Genomic DNA, 17,403 nt, shown 5'->3' on the forward strand with positions numbered 1-17,403 from the left:
GTCTCACCCTCAGTAAATAATTAATTGGCTGCCGAATGCGTTGTGACCGTTGACTGAAGTGTGACGTGCTCTTGTATGTTTGTTTTGGTTGAGTTAATCGTGAAGGACTGGGAACCTGACGTTTAACATCAAAGAAATATGTATATTTATCTGGAGCAAGACATATCCACAGTCATAACCTTTAGATTTAAGGTTTATTGCCATTGTCAATGAACAAAATTCACAAACATGGGAACTTTCATGATTCGGTGCAACTACAAATACAACAACATATAACATCAAAAAGGGCATGCCTCAAAGGGATAATAATTTAAATCTACTAGAGGTATCTAGATTCTGTTGCCGTGGCAATTTTGGCAGACATCTTGTGATTGTCGGAAATGGCACACAGATTGTTGATTAAAGGGTTTTACACATGGATCTATTAGGTTTGACATTAAATGGACATATAGGCGGAGGCTAGGCTGTGTCGAGCCTCCCATGAAATCTCAAAAGCTATAAAACTGTATTGGATTATATATGAGATTCTTCTTCTTTGGTGTTTTAAACTAAAAGCAAACATCTTAAATCATGTCCAAAACGTTTAGGTAAATAGGTTCCGTTCACCATTTGATTATGTGATTATGTGTATGTGGGCCTGTGTAACTATGAGATTTACTGTTTTTGAAATACATTATTATTATTATCATCATTTGTTTGGGATTGTCTCCACTCATTTGTCATATTATTCTTATGCCTTGACGTATTTTCAACTGGCAACAATCACATCTTTGGGATTAAATAATGGCACCACTTTCTAATGCTATTTTAATAATGTTTTGATGTCCCACGACTGGAACGGAAACAACCGAATTTGCACTCATTACTGTAATAACAGTTTACAATCAATATAATACAACACGATTTATCCAAGAGAGGAAGTTGAACTGGGCACTGCAGTACAAATTTAAACGGTACTCTGGATTGCATATTTACAAAAAATAATACATATTTTATTTATTTTGTCAAAAATCCCTTTTGAAAGTAAATCATCTGGTGGTTCAACTTGCCCCAAGGCCGGGCTCAACTATATTTATGATCTTAATAATGCAGGTAACTCTACTAGTCACTGTCAGGACCTTTTCCCCAGACTATAAAAAAATGTATGAATATACAGTATATATACATCAATATTTGTCCTTTGTATGTCAAAACACCACATGGATACATCAACTGAAATAAAAGTAGATTTGTCTAGATATATTCACATTAGTGGTAGAGAGTGAAACTAGTGACCTGAGTGTCCGAATCACTCCGCGACTAGTGAATTTTATGCCAAATAGCGCCGGCATATCTTTTGTGAATTAGAGGTTAGGGACTACGGTGCACATTCAGATAATAATATATATCATGGGTAATAGACAATATTATAATAGATCCACGGTAATAATATAATGGATCGATGTAATAGATCCATGAGTACGTGACGCAGCCTGCGTCTCCTTATGATGATGTCATCAATATAAATACTCTGCTCTACTTCCGGTGTCTTCACAAACTGCAACTTGATTCATTTATATATATATTTATATATAATATAAATATATATATTTATATTTTATGTATTAACCCACCAAATAAAGTAAATAATGAATAAATCATATAAGTAATGTACGCGTTAATACAGGTTACCATGGCGACGGTCTCTAGGGTGTCTCTAGTGTACTCTTTACTTTATTGGTTTGGACCAATGAGCGGCGGTACTTGGTGGAAGTGACACAATCCCGCCAATTCCGAGCTGCACCGGGGGTAAACGCGGGGAGACAGAGGAGGACACGAAGCGAAAATGTGCAATATTTAGTGTAAAAAAGTCAGGAAAAAGGGACTTTCTGTCGACTGCTCAGCCCCACGGTGCTTTACTGGTTGTGATTTTGCAGCTGACACGGTGCTGGTGGATTAAAAGTAACACTTGTGAGTTTGTACCGTGGATTCCCGGTTAAGACTGGACCATGTTAGCGGCAGAAAACCCAGCTGTGGACGGCGGACATTTAGCCTCGACCCCCCGGAGAAAAGGTAACTACTTTTAGCCAACTTTGTTTACAGTTTTTATTTATAAAATCTAACAATGGCAGCTGTTCATTTGTATCGCCTCCCGCGCTGACATTTTGATTCACTGCTCTATAATACACGTTATAAAATCAAAGCCTTATTTACCTTTTTAAGCTTAAATACGCTCTTCGCAGCGTTTGGCACTGTCTGGTTTCTATTAGGCCTGATGATAGTTTCTGTAAATGGAGAATTATAAGTTTACGACTAGACCCGCTAATTTTGTTCAGTGTTAACGCTGATGTTTTTATATGTGAACCTCTGCCATATTATTATTATAAGTATTATGCTGTATTAATTGTTGTCAACTTATTGTCGAGGTTCTTTATTGTGTTAATCTTGACGATCTTGTTTTACTCTAATGAAAAACGTCTGGAATGATGGATTAGTTTTAATCCATATATGTGCGTAGTTACAAACCGTCTAAGTCTACATGGTGGTTCATCTCCTACATAGTTAACAGTCAACAGTCACAGGAGTAACATTAGGTGGACATTACCTCGTTGTTTCAGCTGTTTGAGTGCAGCACAGGGCCTCTGGAGGAACCACTGGCCTGGTTGGCGGGAGAGAGCAAACCAAACACAGCAGCGGTGAATGTCTGTGATGGTGGTGAGCTAACCAGGAGCTAACGTGCTAACGCTTTAGCCCAGGTCATTGCGCTTCTCATGTCATCTACCTCTTATAGATGATATAAAACCTCTGTCCACGGCTCGAGTTTCACCGCAACTGAAATGTGAAAAGTATTCACTGCAAAAGTTGTTGCTAAGTGGATACACTCTTATTTTTGTCTGTTTTTAAGATGCATAGCACTTAACACATATCAATATCCTGTCTCTGAGTAACCAATCATGTTTTTGTCTGTCTTAGGTATGGATCGCAAACCAAGTAATGCAAACAAAAAACTTGTCCAAGGTGAGCGTTTAAACGTCAGATCTTATTTAATTATTATTATTATTATTATTATTACTATGCTGCTTTGCCATGTACTTATCTTTTTTGTTTTCTAAAATGTATCTACCTTTTGATAATTGTATTTGCAGCCCGTCTACCATTCAAGCGCCTGAACCCGGAGCCAAAAGAAAACCAGCCTCGCAAGCGTCCCTGTGCTCCCGCTTGTCCAGCTTTGGATGTATCAGAATTTGAGAATGAGTCTTCTCCTCAGTGCACAGGGCCACCATTGGTCAATGGTCGTGGTCCGCTGGACGGCTTCCTCACCTGCAGACGCCCAGTGTCTGCGGATGAAAATATGATCATAGATCTAACTGAAGAGAAACTATCTCCTATCAAATGTCGACTTCCATCAAATGACAAGCAACAGAAAAAGGATAGAAGAATATCCTCCAGAAAATTAAATGGTGGCACTAACTCGTCTTCCATGACTGATTCTCCCAAAAAACAATCCGTGGATTGCATGGTGGTGGATGAGGATGAGGGTGTTGTGTCTCATGATGAGACTGACGAGAAACAAGATCAGACCGCCTCCACCTCCATTCTTGACACAACACAAGAATCCGACAGTGAGGAAGAACCCCAGAATGAATCTCAAGATGTTTCCAGTTTGGGAAACCAGTCCCTGGTCTCAAATTCCGCCGACAGTTCCATGTCTGAGAGTTCCCCTGAAAGGTCCAAGACTGAGAACACCACACCCAAATCTACACCCACAGTAAGACCCACTTTCCACGTAAAAGCACTCTACTTGTTAAGTTGTTAATATGTTAATTTTGTCATTTCCAGGAGCCAAACACGACACCAAAAACTGCTGCAGAGAAAACGGCAAAAAGATGTTCTCTCAAAGTAAATGTCTTGAAGATAAAACTAGGGCTGTCAAACTTAATTAACATTAATTCATGCAATTAATCATATAATTTTATGCATTAATCGTGAATAGATGCAGATTAATCGCATGGTTTGTATTATTATAATAATTATAATGCCTTATACTTGTAATGCACTTAACAGTCTTGTCGAAGCTTCTCAAAGTGCTACACTTTTAATTACACCTCCTTAATTCCATCCCACACTCTGTGGTGGTAAGCTACTATTGTAGCCACAGCTGTCCTGGAACAGACTGACTGAAGTGAGGCTGCCAGTCTGCTCCATCGGCCCCTCAAACACATGCACACACCACTTTGACTGTGACAATATGTCTCACATCTGTCACAATAAGAGCAAGTTACAGGGCCTAGGAGGCACTAATCCTTTTTTGGTCTTGTAGATTTACTTAAAACATGTAACGACACAAATTTAGTATAAAAAAATATTTTAAATTAAATGTTATGTTAATTAAATTAATTAAATGAAATGTTATGTCGCATGTAAAGACTGACCGTAACGCACTCTATCATCCATCTTCCTCATCCGGGGCCGGGTTGCGGGAGTAGCAGTCCAAACATGTAACAAAGGCGCCCAATGCTATTAATAAAGATTCATATTTCAAATTAGTGATTAAGCTGATAAATGTGATTTATTGATTGACAGCAATTGTTAAGACGCATTATTTATTACCTTTTTATTTGCCCAGCATTCAATTATGGACACATTATCACACCAATTGTTCTAAATCATTGTTTATTTCATAATTAAGAGTGTGCAAGAGCAAGAAGAGAAGCTCCGTCTCCGCCAGGAAAAAGAGCGGCTAAAAGAAGAGGCTAAAGCTGAAAAAGAGAAAAGGAAAGAAGATGCTCGCAAACAAAAAGAGGAGCGTGAACGAGAGAAACGTGAAAAGAAGGAGCAAGACGAGCGTGAGCGGAAAGAAAAAAGAGAGAAGGAGGAGAAGGAGAAGGCTGAGAGATTAAAGGCAAAAGAGGAGCAGCGGAAGTCAAAGCTCGAGTAAGTGTTCAGTGTCTTTTATACAGAAGACATTTTGAAGCTGTGTTAAACTTTGCTGTGATGTTCCAGGGCTAAACTGGAAGAGAAACGTAAGAAGGATGAAGAAAAACGTTTTAAGGATGAAGAAAAACGGTTAAAAGAAGAGAAAGATGTGAGTTTGATTATATTTTATGTATCACCACATGGTGAACTATAAACCATCTAACCCCTCATAATCCCCTTTTGATTCTAGCGCCTCAAAGCTGAAAAAGCAGAAATCACACGATTTCTACAGAAGCCTAAGACACAACAGGCTCCAAAGGTTTGTACTCTTAAGCTCTGCTGCTGCTGCTCTGGTTTATTAATGGGGTTTTATTGGTCATGGCTAAAATGTTTCATTTTACAGACTCTTTCTGCTGCCTGTGGAAAGTTCGCTCCTTTTGAAATAAAGGAGAATATGTATTTGGCTCCTCTGACCCGGGTTCAGTGTGAGGATTTTGTTCTGAAGAAACTGGATGATTATTTATTAAAACCTTCTCAAAACATGAATGGACTCAAAGACTGGATCGAGCAAAAGCCACGGTGGTCAGGCCCCACCAAACCCAGAAGAACGAGTTCGCTAAGGTTTGGCTCTCTTTACTTCTACTTGGACCCTTAAGAGCCGTGTCTGGATTATATTGAGTAAAGAGTATTTTTTTTTAAGTCATTGTATTGTTGTCCCAGTGAGTGTACAGAAGCAGAAAGCCCTAAACCTGACGGTACACCGGACCGCTCCCATCATGGACCGATGAAACTACTACAGTTTCATGAAAACTACCGTCCCGCTTACTGGGGCACCTGGAGCAAGAAGACCTCCCACATTTCAGCTCGCTGCCCTTTGAGACAAGACAAGGTAAAGCCTCTGACCCCGTTCTACCGGAAAGGGAGATTAGTGTGCCTGACTGTGCGTTGGAGTCAAGTTTAATTTTGCCTTGTAGGATTTATTCGACTATGAAGTGGACAGTGATGAAGAGTGGGAGGAGGAAGAACCAGGCGAGTCTCTGTCACACAGTGAAGGCGTAAGTATTCTAAGTGGTTCAGAATCCATGTCCGTCTCAAAACATCTAGATGTGGACACTCTAATGAAATTATTTCTGTCCTACAGGAGGATGAGGAAGAAGGAGGTGAAGAGGATGATGATGACAATGATGGTTTCTATGTGCCTCATGGATATCTCTCTGATGATGAGGGGGCTCTGGAGGAAGAGGTAATACACTCTGCTGTGATGCAGGACATTCAGTCTCTGCAGGTGTTAACACGTCTTCTCACAGGACGGTGGAGATCTGGAGAAACAGAAACTTCAACAGAAACTCAAAGCAAAGGAGTGGGACGAGCTGATGTCCACCAAGAAGAAGATGAAGTTCCTGGAGCCGGTGGTGAAGGGCTGTGTGTGGACGGGGGAAGGGCCAGGCTCGGACATGTTCCAGGTTTACGCTCTGTGTATGATTGAACCTTTGGCCAAAACAGACAACAGCCCCAGCCCCGAGGAGCAGAGACTGAAGAAGCAACAGGAAACACAGCGTGAGTGTCACTTCTAACTGGATGTGCTGTCTAAATACACTTACTTTTGTATGCCTAAATTGACTTGTACCTTTTCCTCAGTACTTGGGCAGCTCCTTCCATTGCTTCATGGAAACGCAAACAGTTACAAAGCGATAATTACTGAGTTTCAGGAGTTTTGTCGCCGGCAGTCATTGCCGTCTTCACCGCCTGAAATGTCTAGCCCTCAAAACTCTAAAGATAATATTCCATCCAGGTAAAGAAATTGGATCAAATATTTTCAGATTTTAATATTGATTAATTTACTAAACATTCTTCTTCAGGGTAAAGCTAAGGCGGCTCATCAAAAACAATGCTGTATATGAGAAGCGCTCAATCTGTAAGCGATGTTGCTGGTATGTCCACAAAGAAGTGCTGTCCCAGTTAGGACAGGAGGCGCTCCCTGTGCCCTGTCAGTGGACGTATCTGACCACAGGTGTCAGAGAAGAGCCCCGCGAAGAGTCCCAGGCTGCGACGGGGTCTGTGGGCAACTCTCCCACCACTCCACAAACCTCCTCTGCTGCCCACAAGAGGAGGAGCACGGGCAGCATGTCCATCACTAAGTTCATGAAGAAGTGTAATGAGACCGAACCGGTACAGTGCTTTTTATGTATTTAAAACAATATACTTTTTTTATGAGATGGAAAAATCATTGACACATGGAGTGAACAACAAAACTGAAGTGTAGCTAAATCAGGGGTGTACAGACTGGCTCCGGGGCCAAATGTGGCCCTCAGACCATTTTTTTTTGTTGGCCCTCAGGCTTGCTGCTAAATATGACCAAACAACCAAAAGTAATCACTTTTAATGTAACGTTGAAAAGATTATGCTATCATAACCTAAATAACTTAATGTTGTACAGACCTAATATTATTTCTTTCAAGAAGTTTGAACAGTTCTTATGTTTCAAAATGTGGCCCTCTATGAAAACAAGTTTGGACACTCTTGAGCTTAATCCTCTTGATAAGATCTGGCATATGTCGCGTGGCATCTGTCCCACTTATACCAGTGATTATTTCCATTTTCAAATGTGGCAAGGATCATTACCTCACTACCGGGACCTGCACCGTGGCTGAATATGCTGCTATACGTTATGCTGTAAAACCATACATTTATGCACAACTATTGGGGATGTGGAACCGTATATATGTGGTTGAACCACATAAAGGTGTGTATATAGGTTGAGCCTATTCTATAATTTGAGGATATTCAACTTGGACTACAGGCCTAAACGACAACATGCATGGAATGGATGCACCGGGGAATCCTGGAACCTTTTTTAATATGAGGTACCGTAGTTCCCCCGTTCATGGAAAAGGGGGGACATGGGTACGCACTCCCATCGAGTGGTTGTGCGGCCCAGAAGTGACGGGCTCGTATATCACATGACGGCTGCTAGAGCCGAGCAGCACGAAACAGTGAGCCGAAGCAAAAGATTAAAAAACTGCAAAAAATCACAATCTGAAAATTTGTACAAATCTCCACAAAATCCAACCTTTGTGATGTGTGTGTCTGTGTCAGCCGGACATGAGCAGTTTTACCTGCTTTCTGGGCTGCTGTTCTAATGGACTGGCCACGAGGGACAACTCTTGACAGGTTTAAGCTAGCAAAACCCTGTCCAGTTATTTTATTAAATCCATGCACTTGTAGTTGCCACAAAAAAAACGTATTGTGCAGAAAAACACCCTAATGTGTTCCTTTATTTTAAACGGAAGGCGCCTACGTAGAATAAACATTTTACATATTTCCTTGTGTTCACATCTGAAACTCAAAATATGTAGCACTTTGCGGGAATTTTTTCAATACTGATTGTCGGGCTTCGACGCAACTGCTGCTGTGATTTTGGGCTTTACAAAAACAAATTGAATTGAATTGATTCTCTACTGGTCTAACTTGTGTGTGAAGGCAACAGATGGTTCAGTCCAATCTGCTGCTGGTGGAGTTTGACATTAACATTAACAGATGAGTGCTTAGCCTTAAAATGTACATATGCTAATTAGCATTGCTATTTGCAAATCAGTATCAATAACAAATATTTCAGTATTGAAATATCAGTACTTGGATACGATACAGCATCTCTTTTTTTCTTGACATCCATTTTGATTTTGCAGCCTGAAGCCACAGAGGCAGACGGGTTTCAGGCAGATACAGAAGAGGATGATGAAGACGACTGTGTCATTGTCTCCACAACTAAAGATGGTGGTAAGTTCTTAAAACAGATTATAAATTAGTGGTGGGCTGATGCTAATAACTGATTTTGGGCCAATATCTTCTATACAATATTTGATTATTTTAAAAACATTTTTATTTTATACACTTTAATATTTTTTACAAGGACATTCTGCCGTAAACCAATTCATTTTTATAAGTTCTTTCTATAATTCAAAACATTTTGAAATGTAAACATAATCCTTTGTGAACATTTGTGTAAAAAAGAAAAGGTTACCGGTACTACATGCAAGGCAACATGTTTATAGGCGTGCTATAGGCTATGGTTTTCATTCAGTCCATACTGTGAATTTCTTGTTTTGTTGTTTTATGGCGGTTGGCATCCGAGTGTTGCATTACCGCCAGACTTGTTTTAGATGATTCCTCAGACTAAAGTGTCTGTAGCTCTCCAGGGGGTGTGTCATTGTGGAGTTTTATAATTTCTGGGGCTTTTGACTCTGAATAAAGACTGGATTAAAGTTTACAGTCTGTTCTGTTGGATTATATAAAGCCTCTGTCCACGGAGCTGCTACAGAGTTGCCTCTTTCAATACCAGAGCGTAATATTGGCACTTTTGATGGATACTGATTACTCGGTGCATCCCTAATACAATATATACATTTATTTTAGCAACGGTCTTTCAAGACAGTGTTGTACACAGTAATATAATTCTCCTGGAAACTTCTGATTTGCTTGTATAAAGTAAAAAAAAAAAAATCAAACAAAGGGTTAAGGGGCAGTGTTGCTTTGCTTTTTTCTTGGTTGTAATAACTTGGTACGTACCTGTAAAAGTCTCATTTCCTCTTGGTCAAAGCATTCCTTTAGAGTAGTGGTGGGCAATTATTTTCACTCCATCTGAATCAGGAAATGGTAGAGGGCCGGACCGCAACCATTGGTGTGACAAACGCTCATCATTATAGCCCTTTTCTGTAAAATATGGGTTAATCTGTAATCGTAAAGGACAGAAATGTAGACTCATGATTCACAGCTTAAACAATATTTAACACTTTGGCTTTTTCTATCCAAATGTTAAATCTGTTTGGTGCAAAACTAATCATATTTTAACATGAATTTAGTTTGTATGAGTTTGTATTGAGTTCTTTCCAGATGGTAAAAACATCTTTTACCCAGCCGTTCATTGTTTTAAAAAGGCAGCAGATTCACAATACTTCATACTTTGGGTCACACCAGTATAGCAATGCTTGGATTTGAGCCGAAATAAAGTGCAAGTTAAACCCCAGCCACCCCTTTTCTGTTGATGACAATGTTTTTATTGCATACAAGGCCATATCAATCTTGATATAGTTTTGTCCCTTTCAGCAAATAATTGGTTGGGGATGGAAATTGAAAACAGTCACTTGATGGCAAAATCTGGGTAAATGTCATTGGGGCTAAGAATGTCAACAGTATGAGTAAAATTAATTTATCTTCTTAGTTTTATGAGCAATGTTCATAAACAAATCCACTGCCCCACAGCGCCCTGACTTTTTTTTTCAAAGCTACACTATCATTCATTGATATTTATACCAAAAATCAACCCTCTGTCCAGGCTTAACCAGAAAGAACTCTGAGGACCACCTGATGGACGTCTCTCCCTGTGACCCAGCGCCTGTCCCAGTGTCCAGCGCCTCAGCCCTCGCCTCCGTCTGATCACAGCACTGCTCGAACACACGAGGACCTCACCGCTGCTCTGGGCCAGACGTCACCTGTCCCAGTCTTTGTCTTTTTGTAAATCTAGGTTTTGTTGAATCTGAACTTGTCAAAGACCAACAAAAAAACTCTTCAGGGGACTCTCAGGTGGTGTGCGCATCTCGAATCGCTCAAACTGACGCGTCACCGTCAGTTGTTTTTGTGCTTAAAATCTGTTTGATTATTGAACTAAGGCATGTTTGCATGTTGCTCAAGTTTGGCATTGTCTTATGGAGGGATTTTTTTTCTCACACACTGGCTACAATGAATCTGGTGAGTTTAAAGATCAAACCCAGGCTGACATTACATCGGACATGTGATATTATGGGTTCACTTTGAGTCTAGATTTGTTCTCATTGTATACAGTTAATCCAAGGGAATGCAGGGCTTAAAGTCAATCAATCTTTGTTTTTATTAGATGCATTTAACTTGAGTCGGTTTTCAATCTGAGCGTGTACAGATGTTCATTGTCACATTTTATAAAGACATATTTTCTGTTTTTCAAGAATACTTGAACAAGAAATTCATTAAACATTAAACTGCACTTTTATAAGAAAACGCATCTTGATCCAATGGTTCTCTGCGTACAGTTTTGTCTTCATGTTTATTAATGAATACAGTCTAAATTACAAGCAGGTTTAACGGAAACACATTATCTTAACGGTCAGTGAGTTTTACAAAGTCAAATCAGACAATTAACACTTGATCCAAACAAACATCTAAACATGAGTGGTTTTCCTCTTAACTGCCAGTTTAGCTTTACATGCAATGGGATGCATATCTGAAAATTAGCGGTAGATGTGTAACCAAAACAAAGTGGGTCTTTCATGACCTTTTATGATTCTGAATATTATACTAATGTGGTCTTTGTCTAATCCAGTGAAAAAGGGCAAAACTAATTCTTCATTTGATCCTGTTTGACTGTTATCAACAATTAGCTTAGAATAATAAACACTCCTTCATGAATTACATAATGATTACAATAAAATTATCACAGAAGCATTTAAATTTTTTCCTGACTTGTTAATGTGCCATGTGAGGTTTGAGATTCACACAACCAAGTTCAGTAGTGCAAAGTTAACTGCTAAAGTGTAGCAATAACGGCAGTCCAGGGTTGTGCAGCGGAGCCAGATTCACAGTGCTAAGCTTCTCCCGTCTGCATTGTCAGCACGAGTCATTCTTTTTAATCATTCTGACAATGTACTTTACCCATCAGTAAAGCTTGCAGTGTGTTCAACTATCAAGTCTCCAAAACACAAACATTGAGTTCAGTTCACACAACTTTACTCCTGTCTTTCATTTCTTAAAAACACTCTTGATAAAGTATATTCAGTAGAATTATCCTGCCCATAGAACAGGCCAGTTAACTCAAATACAGTTGCGGAGTATTGGACTGGTCTCAGACGGTCTGCTACGGTCTTTGTAAAGAGAACACGCCACAAGTCCCTTTATACGTGGTTCTAGAGGGAAGTTAAAGCGAGAAAGCAGTGTTAACGCTCAGCTTAGGGTCTGAATTTTTTCAAGCAGCTCTGGTTTGAGAAGAGCTGGATCCTTTCCTCCTGCAGCTGCGATATCCGCCTGCACCGCTGCGTCCCAGGCGAAGGTGAGCAGGGCAGCAGGCACCTGGACGCAAAGACAACGCTAAAGTTAAAATGTGGGCATATGACATTGTGTGCTTATTATTTATGTTGATAATCAAATTATGCCTTATTTACAACTGTTTTCTGGCACCAATATTAAATTATTTAATGCTTGTGCTGTTCAGATTTATTGAAGAATATGGGATGAACTCACTAAGTTGCACTCTGCAAGAGCCACATCCTCCGTCTCCTGTAGTTTCTGGCCTCCAGGAGCAATCAGTTCAAAAGGTTGCCAGCCGTCCACCAGAGACTCCCTCACAAAACTGTACAATGTAATGAGCCGGTCCCAGGCATAAAAGGTTCCTAAATTCCGACAGTAATATATTTATAAAAGCATGTACACAATTTATGCAATGCATGACATAATACCTTGTAGCAGGTTTCCATCAGGCAACCGGATTCTCAGCAAAGTGTAGTTGTATTTTCGTCTCTCTCTCTGTTCGTCCTTCTCCCTCATGACCTTGGTGCGCAACATTGAGTTCTTCTCCACAATGTCACTCCTGAAACAGTATTTTTAGTCAAGATGAACTAAAGACAAAACCATTTAACATCAAAGATATTGGGTTAGTTGTAGAATTAATACAATAGTTTGAATGTAAAAAAGCATTCATCACCGCTGCAGCTGCTCCTTCTTGAGCTCCTCGGCTGAGAGGTTGTAAAACTCTGGAGGTAACTCAAAGCGCTGAGCGTTGCCCGATGGTCTGAGTGCCTGAGGCTGCCGCTCCAGCACAGCTCTGACCGGCTCTCCTCTCTGCAGACGGTCTCTCCTCTCCTTCATCAGCTCCAGGTTGTCAAGGCTCTGTTCCGGCAGCACCAAGAACTCCTCTTCCTCCTCTGAAGAAAAAAAAAACAGTTTTAGTGAGGTAAAACAATAGATATATTTTAGCAGGATTTACCTTCTACAGGAAGTTGTGTGCTTATAAAGCCAAGTGCCTCAAGGAACTCTCTGGTCCCTTCGACACACCTCACTTTCTCCTGAAAGAAATAGAAAATATTCTTTGTATAGAATAGAAGTCAATTGAATTAAAATAAAGTAAATTGAACTGATTCAAAACAAACCTGAAAAACCTTGTTGGAGAGTTTAATTTTCCTGTATTTTTCCTCTGATGGATTTTTACAAATGTTGTCAACATACCTATGAAATGAATTTAACATTGTGATGTGCTTAGTAGAAGGTAATGGTTAAGTGACTTAAGTCTTAGTCTTACTTGCTTATGATGTCAACAGCAGCTTTCACTTTATCTCGGTCTTTGTTGAATGTGTGCATCATCATAACAGAAGCCTCCACTGCATCCTCCTCAAAACGCTGACCATTTAAACAGAAATGTGGCATTACCATAAATCTACTTCAATTATTTTCAAAATCTTTTCACATCTACATACCATAAAAATAGCTTCTTTTATGTGGACCTCCCTTTCACTCTTGGTTAAAGTGGCTCCTGTTAAAGGGCAAGTGAAGTAAACACCAGACACCGACAGACTGGAAAGGTTTTTAACTTGAGATCCCTAGTAAGAAAATAAAAATAAAGATGAATGCATAGTAATACAAACCAATTCTGAACTGTTTACCCTGGACATTTAAAAAATAAAAATACCTCTGCAGTATCTGGCTTTTCTTTTTCAGCCAGTGAAGCTGCCTCAGCCTCCAATTCTCTTTTTACTAAAAAGGTAAAAAAAATATTTTTACATACTATTAGACACACACTTATCAAACATACACCCATAAAAATGCCCTGGAAGAACTGCTTGACTTCCTGGACCCACCTTGGTTCCTAATGGCATCATGAGAAGTGTGCACCTTGGGCTTGGGCTGCTGTTCGATGCGGGCGAGTGCGGCTGCCCCTGCTCTCTGGGCTCCTTCAGTGGGCACATAATGTGGTTTATTGGGGCTGCGGCTGTGGACAGGCTCAGGTCTGGCACTGCTGAGAAAGAGTCAAAAAAGTAATTTATTCAAGGTGCATGCAATATTATTGTAGATCCAGTATAAACAAATGTTGTGTAAAATAATGGTAGTGTGCGTCAAATAACCCATGATTTGGCTCCATACAGTTGTAAACTATAGTGTTACTTTTGTATTGTTTTGTTCTCATTCCAATTCAGTCAATGGTGCCTCTACATTGGTCCATAATTAGAAGCCTGGTTTATGCAATGTGATTATGTCTGTGACGTCCCTGCTGTCACTGCCGCATTGGTGTAGTTGACAGCACGTTTGGACTACCTATAGTCAAATCTCTAATAAGCTTTCACAAAGATTAACACAAACGTAAACACTGTGGACACCTCCCTCTCTGTTACATAACCCACTGACGGATGGTCTAAACCAACGGGATACTCGACAAAGAGTACAATTAAAGTAATTCATTCACCCTGAATGCAAACGTGCAAATAATTGTCATAAATCATTTAACCTTTTTTTCTAGAGTTAACCCGGGTTTAGCCTGTTCCAGCTAACGCAGCTATAGCTAGAAATTGAGCCAAGATACCTGGCTTCCTCTGTCAGCTTTTTACCAGGCCCAGCAGTCTTAAACTTAATGTCCTTTTTAATATCGTCAAAAAATTTCTTCATTTTTCTATTCCAATGGGAGGATAAATAGCTCTTAGAGAAAAACTTGTGAAACACGACCGAGCAGAAAGAGACCAAAACAAAAGTGTCAGCTGAGACAGAACTGCTTCCGGTGTGGGCTCAGCTACAGCGCCACCAGGTGGTGTCAAGAGGAAAAGCAACGATCACGCTTAATATATATATTATAGTCCAGAAGTACACCCCAGAGGAGGGACAGAGGACAGAAAGAGGAGGGACAGAGGACAGACAGAGGAGGGACAGAGGACAGACAGAGGAGGGACAGAGGAGGGACAGAGGACCAAAGTCCTGTTTCGTTCTCAAGCCCAGGGCAAAGGTGTGTGAGGGGCACAGACGTGTGTGAGGGGCACAGATGCAGACATGTGTGAGAGGCACAGACGTGTGTGAGGGGCACAGACGCAGACGTGTGTGAGGGGCACAGACGCAGACATGTGTGAGGGGCACAGACGTGTGTGAGGGGCACAGACGCAGACGTGTGTGAGGGGCACAGACGCAGACATGTGTGAGGGGCACAGACGTGTGTGAGGGGCACAGACGCAGACGTGTGTGAGGGGCACAGACGCAGACATGTGTGTGAGGGGCACAGACGTGTGTGAGGGGCACAGACGCAGACGTGTGTGAGGGGCACAGACGCAGACATGTGTGTGAGGGGCACAGACGTGTGTGAGGGGCACAGACGCAGACGTGTGTGAGGGGCACAGACGCAGACATGTGTGTGAGGGGCACAGACGTGTGTGAGGGGCACAGACGCAGACGTGTGTGAGGGGCACAGACGTGTGTGAGGGGCACAGACGCAGACATGTGTGTGAGGGGCACAGACGTGTGTGAGGGGCACAGACGTGTGTGAGGGGCACAGACGCAGACGTGTGTGAGGGGCACAGACGTGTGTGAGGGGCACAGACGCAGACATGTGTGTGAGGGGCACAGACGTGTGTGAGGGGCACAGACGCAGACGTGTGTGAGGGGCACAGACGCAGACATGTGTGTGAGGGGCACAGACGTGTGTGAGGGGCACAGATGCAGACATGTGTGAGGGGCACAGACGTGTGTGAGGGGCACAGATGCAGACATGTGTGAGGGGCACAGACGCAGACATGTGTGTGAGGGGCACAGACGCAGACGTGTGTGAGGGGCGCAGACGTGTGTGAGGGGCACAGACGTGTGTGAGGGGCACAGACGCAGACGTGTGTGTGAGGGGCACAGACGCAGACGTGTGTGAGGGGCGCAGACGTGTGTGAGGGGCACAGACGCAGACATGTGTGTGAGGGGCACAGACGCAGACGTGTGTGAGGGGCGCAGACGTGTGTGAGGGGCACAGACGTGTGTGAGGGGCACAGACGCAGACGTGTGTGTGAGGGGCACAGACGCAGACGTGTGTGAGGGGCGCAGACGTGTGTGAGGGGCACAGACGTGTGTGAGGGGCACAGACGCAGACATGTGTGTGAGGGGCACAGACGTGTGTGAGGGGCACTGACGCAGACATGTGTGTGAGGGGCACAGACGCAGACGTGTGTGAGGGGCACAGACGTGTGTGAGGGGCGCAGACGTGTGTGAGGGGCACAGACGTGTGTGAGGGGCACAGACGCAGACGCGTGTGAGGGGCACTGACGCAGACGTGTGTGAGGGGCACTGACGCAGACATGTGTGTGAGGGGCACAGACGCAGACGTGTGAGGGGCGCAGACGTGTGTGAGGGGCGCAGACGTGTGTGAGGGGCACAGACGTGTGTGAGGGGCACAGACGCAGACGCGTGTGAGGGGCACTGACGCAGACGTGTGTGAGGGGCACTGACGCAGACGTGTGAGGGGCGCAGACGTGTGTGAGGGGCGCAGACGTGTGTGAGGGGCACAGACGTGTGTGAGGGGCACAGACGCAGACGCGTGTGAGGGGCACTGACGCAGACGTGTGTGAGGGGCACTGACGCAGACATGTGTGTGAGGGGCACAGACGCAGACGTGTGAGGGGCGCAGACGTGTGTGAGGGGCGCAGACGTGTGTGAGGGGCACAGACGTGTGTGAGGGGCACAGACGCGTGTGAGGGGCACTGACGCAGACGTGTGTGAGGGGCACTGACGCAGACGTGTGTGAGGGGCGCAGACGTGTGTGAGGGGCATAGATGCAGTGAGGAAGAGGACATAAGCTTCAAGTAATGTAATAATACAGTTAGGTGCCAAAAGCGCTAAATATTATAATAATTATGTTGTGTATGGCCTTGAGAAAAATGTAGTAATATATCCTTCCTTTTTAGCCGTGTTGTTATACAGAAAATGTGGATTGATTCGAGAGGTGGAATAATCTCAGAACTAAAATTATGAAGATTTGGGTGAATTATACGACTGGTGGATAATAGCCTTCACAGGATATCCGGACTAGTTTGGATAGTTATTTTTTGCAACATTATATGATTCTGGTTCATTCATTGCTTATGTCCAACTGGCTGTTTAATAATGTATTATGTGTTTTTTACATCCCCAACTGGCTGTTCGATGAGTGGAATATAACAATCTCAAGATTTGTATGGCAAGGCAAGAAAAAGAGAGGTTGGGGTTTACCTTGTTTGAAAAATTACTTTATTTCAGCTCAAGTCAGAGCTTTCTGTACTGGTGTGACCCAAAATATGAAGCTCAATGGAAAAATATTGAGAGTAATGTTATGCTGGGGGTTCCTGTACAGGCTTTACTGGCGGATGATAAAAGGTTGAGTCATTTGGAGGAAGTTACGAACCCCTGAGTAACATCTGTAGTTACAACATGGAAGGAGCTAATCGAAACATAAAACTAAACAAAGATGTTAAAATCTTAAACTTGTTGGCTTAT

The 17,403-nt window shown here is 42.3% G+C and overlaps 2 protein-coding genes across 4 annotated transcripts; one reads left to right on the plus strand and one right to left on the minus strand.

The window, feature by feature from the left end:
* Positions 1-2,943: 2,943 nt before the first annotated feature.
* chaf1a (chromatin assembly factor 1, subunit A (p150)) lies at positions 2,944-10,927 on the plus strand. Of its 2 annotated transcripts, none has more exons than XM_072438676.1 (15): positions 2,944-2,997; positions 3,126-3,748; positions 3,820-3,879; positions 4,670-4,914; positions 4,984-5,065; positions 5,147-5,215; positions 5,300-5,517; positions 5,617-5,785; positions 5,871-5,951; positions 6,038-6,139; positions 6,204-6,453; positions 6,535-6,688; positions 6,756-7,065; positions 8,583-8,673; positions 10,229-10,927. In XM_072438676.1, exons 1-15 carry the CDS (start codon positions 2,955-2,957, stop codon positions 10,327-10,329), a joined length of 2,598 nt encoding a protein of 865 aa, XP_072294777.1. In that variant the 5' UTR covers positions 2,944-2,954; the 3' UTR covers positions 10,330-10,927. The 2 variants fall into 2 exon arrangements, with proteins under 2 accessions (XP_072294777.1, XP_072294778.1); XM_072438677.1 differs by having other exon boundaries at positions 8,583-8,670.
* ubxn6 (UBX domain protein 6) lies at positions 10,763-14,669 on the minus strand. Of its 2 annotated transcripts, none has more exons than XM_072438679.1 (11): positions 14,492-14,669; positions 13,773-13,927; positions 13,604-13,668; positions 13,392-13,514; positions 13,217-13,314; positions 13,068-13,143; positions 12,905-12,983; positions 12,623-12,842; positions 12,378-12,508; positions 12,163-12,311; positions 10,763-11,991 (listed from the first exon to the last, which is right to left on the minus strand). In XM_072438679.1, the coding sequence occupies exons 1-11, from the start codon at positions 14,572-14,574 to the stop codon at positions 11,866-11,868; spliced, it is 1,305 nt and encodes a 434-aa protein (XP_072294780.1). In that variant the 5' UTR covers positions 14,575-14,669; the 3' UTR covers positions 10,763-11,865. The 2 variants fall into 2 exon arrangements, with proteins under 2 accessions (XP_072294780.1, XP_072294779.1); XM_072438678.1 differs by having other exon boundaries at positions 13,773-13,930.
* Between the last annotated feature and the right edge of the window lie 2,734 nt (positions 14,670-17,403).

This window comes from Eucyclogobius newberryi, unplaced genomic scaffold (genome assembly GCF_026437365.1).
Source record: "Eucyclogobius newberryi isolate DKJ021-1_F unplaced genomic scaffold, fEucNew1.0.hap1 SCAF_9, whole genome shotgun sequence".
NCBI lineage: Eukaryota > Metazoa > Chordata > Actinopteri > Gobiiformes > Gobiidae > Eucyclogobius > Eucyclogobius newberryi.

Bases quoted from the DNA above. Each gene is read 5' to 3' on its own strand.
- chaf1a (XM_072438676.1), top strand. From the start codon at position 2,955: ATGGATCGCAAACCAAGTAATGCAAACAAAAAACTTGTCCAAG. The intron at 4,915-4,983 runs GTAAGTGTTCAG...GTGATGTTCCAG, and splicing joins CAGCGGAAGTCAAAGCTCGA to GGCTAAACTGGAAGAGAAAC. The intron at 7,066-8,582 runs GTACAGTGCTTT...TTGATTTTGCAG, and splicing joins AGTGTAATGAGACCGAACCG to CCTGAAGCCACAGAGGCAGA.
- ubxn6 (XM_072438678.1), bottom strand. From the start codon at position 14,574: ATGAAGAAATTTTTTGACGATATTAAAAAGGACATTAAGTTTAAGACT. The intron at 12,843-12,904 runs GTAAATCCTGCT...TTTTTTCTTCAG, and splicing joins CACACAACTTCCTGTAGAAG to AGGAGGAAGAGGAGTTCTTG. The intron at 12,312-12,377 runs GTATTATGTCAT...GTCGGAATTTAG, and splicing joins TGATGGAAACCTGCTACAAG to GAACCTTTTATGCCTGGGAC.